This window comes from Echinops telfairi, unplaced genomic scaffold (genome assembly GCF_000313985.2).
Source record: "Echinops telfairi isolate 266 unplaced genomic scaffold, ASM31398v2 ScPeMD7_7467;HRSCAF=8505_1, whole genome shotgun sequence".
Lineage (NCBI taxonomy): Eukaryota > Metazoa > Chordata > Mammalia > Afrosoricida > Tenrecidae > Echinops > Echinops telfairi.
This window is the reverse complement of record NW_022111368.1, coordinates 8941863-8951446: the sequence shown is the minus strand read 5'-3', so window position 1 is coordinate 8951446 and position 9584 is coordinate 8941863. Positions and strand designations below refer to the sequence as shown.

Here is a 9584-nt window from a genome sequence, read left to right as displayed (position 1 = left end):
ACAAGGATCTACATATCACCTCCTCCCTGGGGGATGGACAACAGAAAAGTGGGTGAAGGGAGATGTCAGACAATGTAAGATATGATAAAATAATAATAATTTATAAATTATTGAGGGTTCATGAGGGAAGGGAGAGCAGGGAGGGAGTGGAAAAAATGAGGAGCTGATACCACGGGCTCAAGTAGAAAGAAAATGTTTTGAAAATGATGATGGCAGCAAATGTACAAATGTGCTTAACCCAATGGATGGATGTATGGATTGTGATGAGATGTATGAGCCCCCCAAAAATTGATTTAAAAAAATTGAAGTACCTTAAAACTCAGACTGTGAATTCTTTATCTTCAATCATGATTTCAATCCCTTATGTTAAAATACTATCTAAGTAATGACTACAACTCTGACATTTTTATCACCAATCAAGACATTTCCACAGACTGCAGGATCATATATTGGATCATCTACTTGGCATTTCCTCCTGGATGTCTAGTAAGAATCTCAAGCTCAGTGAGCAACTTGTCTCCCAGAACACTCTTCCCTACCAGCCTCCCTCCCCCAGGCATCTCTGTGCAGGTAACTCTTCTTCGTAGCAGCACAAGTCCAGAGGCCAGGGCTCTCTCAGTACAATTCATGTTTTGAGTTGGATAATTCTTGACTGAGGGAGACCACTCTGTTCACTGTCAGATAGCAGCACTCTGGCCTCCATGCACCCATGCAGCTGTGACAATAAAAATACCCAGGCATTGCTCCACGTCCCCTGGGGGACAAAAACACCTCAATTTATAATCACTGCTGGAGGCTCAGATCTTCAAAGAACATCTGAAATCTCTTTGCGTTTGTGCCACCTACAATATTGGCACCATTGTCCAGACAAGACACCCCTGAAACTGTCTGCCATTGAGTCAATTATGCCACAGGGGGATCCATTAGGAGAGAGCAGAACTCCTTTAACGTCTATTCAAAGGCTATCGTTTCAGTGATACCTTTAATGATCACCCACCTGAAAGTTGTCCTTACTCTTTTACACCACCCCCAATTGATTTTTCTCTGCAGTATTTAACACTGATATACATTATCTTTACTTTGTTCCCTCCCTGCTCCCCACCCACATCCCCACATTTACCTTTCTATAAAATTAACAGCACAGGGAATTTTTTTTATTGCATGAGCGGGCCTCAAACAGTTTGGGGAATTTTCCCATTATCTTTTAACCCCATCTTTCCATAAACTTTTAGTCTTTTCACTGTGAACGGGGTGAAGATTCACAAAGCAGATCAGTTTTCCATTCAACAATTCATATACACCTCGACTCATCTCATTGATTACAATTCCCTCCACGTAGCTACACTTGTCCCACTTACTCCCCGTGTTTCCTGTTTCCATCCCTCCATATTTCCTGATCCTCTGAATTTCATTCTCTGATAAATGCTGCCCTCCAGATCTGAAATAGTTTATTATTTGAAAGTGCTCATACTTTCCTCCTAGTGTTCATGCCCCACCCCCACCCGACCACCAAGTGAAAAACAGTATCTGTCTGTTGTTTGCGTGAAAATGGGGCCATGTAGGCTAGTGAAGGGCCAGCCCTGAGGGTTCTACCAGTCTCTGTCTGATCAGTAAGCCTGGTCTTTTGTGTGATTTTGAGGATGCAGCTCACAGTAGTAGCCAGGCACCGTCTAGCTCTTCTGGTGTCAGGGCTCTGATGCTATATCCATGAATTTTTGAAGCCCTTTGACCCCATCTGGCACACAGAAGGTACTGAATTCATACCTGTCAAATAAATGACTAGGTTACACGTAGGCATATCCTGAATGCCCCGAACCGTGTCTTTTCACATGGAAGGTACTTAATAAATTTCTTGACAAAATAACCCTGAAAGTTTTTATTTGTCCCCTTTTATAGATAAGTGACGGCACATCTAGAAATGGAGAAGCAAGCATTCAATTCTAGATCTTTGTGGTTCAAAAATCTGGCTCTTTTCCCTATAATTTGCTTACTCATCGATGGCTCCATTACAGTGTTCTGTGAGTGTGGTACAGGTGTGTTGCTCAGTAACCTTAGCATCTCACATGCTTATAGCATCTTACATGGGGGGAGAGGGGAGAGGCAGGACAGCAATCTAAGCTACAGTGTTTACTGTGCACAAATCAGATGAAAAGAGCGTAAACGCTTATTGAGAAGTTTCTAGTTCCATTATTTTATTTAATTCTTCCAATTTATTATCAGCTACCACACTAAGATGAAAAACTCGAGTTCAGAGCTAAGTAACTAACCCACATCTCAGGAGGGGCTGAGCTCGGCTTCATGTCCAGGCCCTTCAGGCTCTGGAGACCATTTCCTCTTCCCCCGCCCAGACTGCCTCCCTTCCTCGGTGTGCTATCCAGACACTGACTAACTCTCTCCCTGAGCTTGTCTTTGGATAAAGTAAAACAGTGAAGCAATGTCTGCAGCAAGTTATAGTGATTTCTATTTTGAATTGATCAGATTCACTAACCCCTAAAATTCTAAGATTGGTGGGAGCTGAGGAATGAGGAGTTTCAGGAACAAAGCAGCCTGAAAAAATGGTAAGATAGGTAGATAAAGGCCTGGATGAACAACCACCTCCACAACCTGTCTAGGGCTGGCTCCACCACCCATCTCCAGCAGTCTCACATACAGCTGAACAGTCCCGTAGAGATCTGCTAGAGAGTGTCTAGTATTCATTCCTATCCACCAGGAAAGATATGGAGCCTGGGAAGAAGTAGAGGCCGGGAGGAACAGGGAGTGTCGCTAATAATTTGCTTCTAAAAATTACTCAACTCATCCAACAGCTATTAGCTAAGCTCTGACAATGTATGGAAGATGCTTCCTGTCAGAAGCTGAATGAAAAGTGTGGAGCTGATTAAGATTCTGCCTCTGGTTTATAAAAAGCTTCTATGAGTAGTGGAAATCACACAAGCATACAAATGTTATAATAGAAAAAAGACAGCAATATAATCATGTGGGTGGAGTACAACGCTAAGATCTGAAAAAATAACAGGCCACATTCAATTAGTGAATTTTGAGGAAGTTTCAGGTAATTATGGCACTTGAGAAAGAGTGTACAGAATTTCTATGGGCAAAAAGGCAGAGAGAAAGAGCAGGAGAAATCTCCAAGTCTACACTGGACACCTGGCTTCACAAATGAAAGATAATTCAAGTGTGCTCCATCCAGGCGCTAAAATGTGATGGGATCAATACGCTCTTTAAGATTGAAAACTGTGTTCTTGCAGGAAAATTTATGCACGTGCTTCATCGCTAACACTCAGATCTTCCTTTCTGTGTACAAAGGCCAACATGGCTGTCAAAAGCACAAGCTCCAACGATTCCCAAATTTCCTACGGGCTTACCTTTTTACAAGTCGTATCAAGTTCATACCCTTGACTTCGCTTTGAATTCGTTGAAAAGCTATCAATCACTTCTCCGTTCTAATGAGATATAGCACATCTCTGTGAAAAAGAGACCTGTTTCTTCGTTCCCATGTACTTACTTTTCCTCAATGCAAACTCTTCATCAGAAGGTTTCCGTTCAGGTTTGCGCTTAGGTAGTAGTTTTTTCATGGTCTTGGGACTCTTACTAAGATCCTAGGGAAATTAAAAAGTGGGAAAAAATTGATCTCAAAGTCATTAATCTTATTTGTATATAAATGAGGGCTACTCCTAAGGTGGAAAATGCTAAAGCAATACAGCCACGAGCTTCCTACTTTTCTCATTATAATTTGAGTTTTCTTTACCAATGAGAAATGCTAAGCCATTTTTGGCTTTAGTCATTGGCTAATATTTCTTGTTGACTGATAAAAGACAGGCTTCCTTGTAGTACTTCGATCCCTTCAGTGTTGTAACAACACTGAGCAAAGCTGCTTCAGGCTGGCAGAGGCTGGCAGAGCTTGGAGGGAGGAGAACACTGACAGATGGCGCAACATGTGGACAAAGATAACCAGACACACTCCCAAGATAGGTGCTGGTGGGGCTGTGACTTTCGGAGGAGCAGACTCATCGGACACATCTAATTAGAAACAGATGAGGACCGTGAGGCTATTTTTAAAGGAAAGGGAAGTACACAATGATTTCGTTAAGCCAGTCAGAAGGACAGAGGGATTACTCGGCCCTGAGAGCAGAGGCGAGAGCGCTGGACTGTGGGCACTGGCTGTCCTGTGTGCAGTCACAGCAGCCGAGTCCGCTTTCAAGGCAATGGTTGGGCCCTTGCTTTTGTCTAACACAGAACTTGTAGGCAAAGTGCAGTTAAGAAGAGAAATCCTGAATGAGCAGAACCAAGTCCAATGGTGTAGGTGAGGCATTTCCATTTTCAGGCATAAATGAAGTATCATTGCGGAAAAAGACGACCTTTTACACCATTTACATTACAAAAACTATTAATTAATCTGAAAATGTGAAATTCAGATTAGAAGGTGAGATGTGCTAAGAGTGCATACAGCCTGACTTTTACAGTTGGCACCTAGTATTTTTTTCTTTATGAATTTAAAAAGAAAAGGCACTTAGAAATGCAGCAGAAATCAAGTAGTCACACACGGGGGCTTTTAAAAGTTCATGGAAGGGGGAATTAAAAGATAACAATGAAACTTTGGATGCTCCCTCAAACATACAATTTGTGTTGTGTTGCTGGAAAGCCTACAAATACACCGAGACACGTGAGTCCACACACACACACCTTATACCTGACTACCTGCAACTATGGAAGGTAGGCTCCATGCTCGCTCTCCATGCACTGCCATTTCTTTCACCATGCTGTATAAAATTACTTCTACACTGGACAATCCTATCTATGAAATGTTTCTCCAACATAAAGTCTAGCAAGACAAATGCAGCCAGCTTTATACAAACTCAAAACTTATGTTTACCTAAATACCTATTTATTTCTTTGCTATTTCTTGCTGCTATTGTTTAGCTTTGTTTTAAAATTCATTTTAATCACACTTCCTTGGTACAAGCCTAACAGTTTTATTCCAATTTCCTGTCCAGGTAACTGAATTGCCACAAATCTCCTCTCTATTATCTCACTTTTCTTCGGGATTATGAGCACTAAACTATTTGATAAATAACTTTACAGTAACTTCCCATTACCAAAAATTCCTGACATGGGTACACGACCACCAGGAAGAGGTGTCATAAAAATCAAAATTCATGAAAAATAAAAAGATATAAAAAGACTGTGTAAGACTTTTCTGTTTATCTTAAAATGCTTAGGGGCTTCTAGCAAGTACGGAGGGTATGCACTGGTTCCCTTGGCAAATATGACCAGTAACACGACATCAAGACTTGATCCCATGTTATCAGTGCTTAAGGTTCCTCAATAAAGCTACTCAATAAAGACAGGGGTCTTTCTCAGAATACTTTCCGTAAGATTATCCCTTTCCTTGTTGAAACAGGTTTAGGTAAAAGTGCTTGAGATGGTTAATACATATGAGACTTCAAAACAAGTTCATGAAAAAAATCCATTCTTATCTTTAATTCCATTTCTCCATGAACCTTTTAAAGCCCTCTCATATTAATAAATGAGGACTTTATTTTTAATAAATGTTGAATTAGAAAGAAGAGGGGTAAAAAGAATGTTTTATAATTTCTGACACAACACAGAGGGAGCTGCCTTAATTATTTTCCTTTTTATTTCTCTTCATCTCAACGAGCTTCTGGTGACAGAATGTGGACAGCAGCGTCAACTGCTGAAAGGGCGATGAGGGACAACAGAGGAGCATACAGGTACACTGACACCCCTCACCAACTAGAAGCTCAAACGAATCGGAGGCTCCAAAGAAGAACCCATGTCAACTATTTTCTAGGTTTTTGCTCCTCAAATTGGCCGGATTTAAGGAAGCAACAAGGAAGCGGCATTTGTTGGATAAGTACAAGCTTCCACTCCATGCAAGGGCCCAGAAAGGATCCGGAGCTAACCACCCTTTCTCTTCACAGATCTACTCTGGGCCTCCAAGGCCAGTCTCCTAGTACTGAAGAAACTAATTGGTGCTTCTTATGTCATAGCGAGAAATACGGGACTGTCGATAACTGTAAATTCGGAGGAGTGGGGCGGAGAACAGAGTGGAGTACAGACTGACTTTTGCTCTGCTGCACCTCTGAAAGCAGTCACTAGCACAGCCAAAGGACCTCACCTCTTTGTAACAAAGAGCAGCAGAAGGCCGGAGAGGAGGTGCAGGGCGCAGACAGCTCAGGCTCCAAGGTTTGGGGGTCTTCGGAGGCTCCAAAGGCCCCCAGTTAATGGTGGTGTGTGGAGTCCCATGATGTGAAGGGTGTGGGAGCGTGTGATATGCAGGAGTCAGTGGCATTGGCTTGCTGTCCGAATGTTTGCTGGATGGTGTGATTGGATGGGAAGGAAGCTGGGAAGTAAACAGATTTTGAAAAGGAGAGTAGGCAACACGTAAGACCCGAACACATTTACAGTAAAATAAATCCTAATCAAGTACATGCACGTCAATTTCATTTTAATACTTCCAATGACTCAAATCTTTATCATTTGCTTCTGAATCTCTGGCTCCAAACCATCAAGTTCTGGGTCAAACACAGTCAGGTGTGGCACTACTTTGCTCAGGACCTCGCATCTATCAGTGAAGACCGAGTACGCTACAAGCCACCTCTTTGCTTGTCATGGGTGGCTGCCTGAAAAAAAAGATCTTTCATCAGAGAAATCTGTATATGAGAGAACTGACATTCTCTGTGATGAGGCATGTAGGCATAGGGTGATGTCAAGGTCATCTGTCCTTCTCTCAAGTACATTGTTTACTGGCTGTTGATTTAGGGTCAGTAAAACGACAGGGTGCCCACTGTTTACTGGGAAAATTTTACTGGCACATAGCCTTAGTACTGTCGGCTGCTGATGGGTTACAGCAGCAGTTGAACTAGTTTCAACAGAGACCTGTGGTCCAGAAAGCTGAAAATATTTACTATTTGCTCCTTTGCAGAAAAAAAAAGTTGTCAACTTCTTTTAAATACCTGCTTTAATCAAAACAAAGTTATTCAAAACCTACTTTCTCAAAAGAATATGTTGATTAGTAGCATTTATATTCCTGGAAATCCCCAAAATACTCCATCACGTAAGGGAGGAAATGGTAGATTAAAAAAGTAATAATCAAAATTAGCCAATGCTCTTAAATTAGCCAGTAATAGTGTGGCATACTTAATAGAAGAATGAGCTGGATAGTTAGTAAAGTGAGAAGGTGTATCTTAAAACACACCTACTATCAAGGATAGGTGCCATGATAGTCAGGAACATGAGTGTTGCACGGTCTACGAGAGCCACAAAAATGGCAGCTGGTCCTTGGTGGAAGGACGGTGGCCAGAGCGTGAGGTGGCTAACATGCTACAGACTACTATGCCAAGGCAACTTTTTTAATGAACTAATTCACAGAGAGACAAAATTATGCAACACATTCCTTTTAGCAATAAAGTCATAGTGAGTAACGTTTAATTCTACTGTTCCTTACTTGAAAAGGCAAAAAGGGCTATGGTTTATCTTAGAGTATGTGGTAGTTAATCTCGTGCCAACTTGCGGATAGTAAGAGTGAATGGGGTGGAGTCTAGCCTGTCAATCAGGTCACAGCCGGATGAAGCCTCCATGTGGGCGTGACCTTCTCATGAGGTTTCTGGGAACTTCCTCTCTCACTCTGCTTCACCTTCCTGCTAAAGAGACATACTCATAAGTTGGAGGAACTGCAAGGAGATACTTCCATCGCCATTGGATCCACAAGACTTTGCATCCACTGGCCAGTGATCTTCCTGCGTTTGGCATCATTGCATGTGCTGAGAGGAATTTATAGACTAGTATCGGACATATGGGTTAATATAAGACTTAACGACTTGATCTGGACTAGGCCGGGATGCTTTCTCAATAAATAATTGCTCTTTGATATAAACCTCTCTCCTACACACACATGAATGTCTCTGGATTTGTTTCTTTAGTCTATCTGGTCTAACAAGTTGGATACAGTCAGATCACACGGAGAATACACAATCCCCTCAGAGGAGGGATTCCTTAGGGTGAATGCAGAACATTTCTGAAGTTCACTAGGTGAGAAATAGTGGCTTCTATACAGTAGGAATTTAATAATTGTGTCTTGAGGAAATGCTTTCCAAACCAGGAAGTGACATGGAAAGAAATTTTGAGATGCCACGGTATACAGCAGTTTTATGTGAAATAAAATGTAATGAAGTCATTTTCCGGTTGTTTTTGAGAATATGAATGAAACAGAAATTCTCTTTCTCATGTTTCTTGATCTAAACCAATTATTTTAATCATAAAACACCAGTACAGAGTTTTAAACATTTAAACTTTGGCAATGCTCTAGTTGGCAATGTTATAAATATACTAAAAAACCAAGCAAACAATGAACTACTGAGCTTTGCTAAGTTAAGGTAAGACTTTTTTAAAACCAAAACATTGAGTTAAAAATCCATTTTAAGTCCTTCAACAAGAATCTACCTGACCTTTTTGCAAACCATTGTAACCATTTATTTTGTTATGCTTTGTGAAATACAGTAAATAAAGTTAAAATTATAAGACAAATATTCTGTGGACGAGGGATTTTAGTGATTTAGAGGAAAACTCTGTGAAGTTGGTCTTTTATATCCACTCACAGGAGTTTACTATCCATCACCAATAAGTAGGCAGGATTTTACAACTGCTACACAATAATGATCACTGAGCAACTATTCATTATTAGATGAATACAAACTATTCACAGAGAAATTAGAAGCAAATATTTTGCATTATTAATCCAGAAACCAATCATGTCATAAACTATACAATTATTTCCTGGCAGCTCAGCAAAAGCCTTATATTGTTTAGAGTAGTAAGAATCCTTACAGTATGAGATGGCACAGAATGAGGCTTAATCGTGGGGTTTCCAATTGATGTGACTTTAGTTTGCTTCTGTAAATGATCCACCCATTCATGCAAATCCTGTTGGTTGTTGCATGATACTAATATCCGTTCAATCATGCTCCCTAGTAGAGATAACAAAAATAAGCTGAGACAAAAATTAATGAAAAACCTGCATATATACACACTGAGACTATAATTCAACAGTGCTTAAACACAAGCCCTCTGAATTATTTAAGCAAGAATCTGCAAACAAATGATAATCCAGCTTTCATCGATAGGTAGCATTCATAAAAGTCTGTGCCTGTCACCTGATATTTCAAATGAATTTTTATGATTTTCACTGTCCTCAAGCTTTGTGATTGTCATTCCTGTTGTTGGTAGCTTTCCCTAAAAAAGAGCCCCCCACCAAAAAAGAAAAAAATTAGTGCTTTTCTAATAAAGAATGTACCATTATTAAAATAAATATTAAATTTATTTGCAATGACAGAGCAACTACTTATTAAAAAACTCTTTTCTTTATACAAGATGCATGTATAATACAAAAATCTCCATCTCAAATAAGAAATCCTAACACCATAATCAAGCAACTGAATAAACAAAACGATACAGATAGTACCAATAATAAAAGTAGACTTCATCCAATAAGTTTCTCTAAACATAAACACAAGGACACAAAAATATCACATAACTTAAAACACATAAAAAAGCTAGTACCTAAGTGA

The 9584-nt window shown here is 40.2% G+C and overlaps 1 protein-coding gene across 3 annotated transcripts in view; it reads right to left on the bottom strand.

The window, feature by feature from the left end:
• The window catches only part of ARHGEF7 (Rho guanine nucleotide exchange factor 7), a 106091-nt gene that overhangs the window by 23726 nt on the left and 72781 nt on the right, over positions 1–9584 (bottom strand). For all 3 annotated transcript variants that reach the window (XR_006679461.1, XM_004704306.3, XM_045283932.1), the window contains exons 12-15: positions 9171–9249; positions 8845–8984; positions 6137–6361; positions 3503–3596 (exon numbers count right to left, since the gene is read on the bottom strand). Coding sequence is in view for 2 of the 3 variants with exons in the window: in XM_004704306.3 (XP_004704363.2) it covers positions 3503–3596; positions 6137–6361; positions 8845–8984; positions 9171–9249 (538 nt within the window). In the remaining variant the exon portion in view is untranslated. The remainder of the gene's footprint in view (positions 1–3502; positions 3597–6136; positions 6362–8844; positions 8985–9170; positions 9250–9584) is intronic.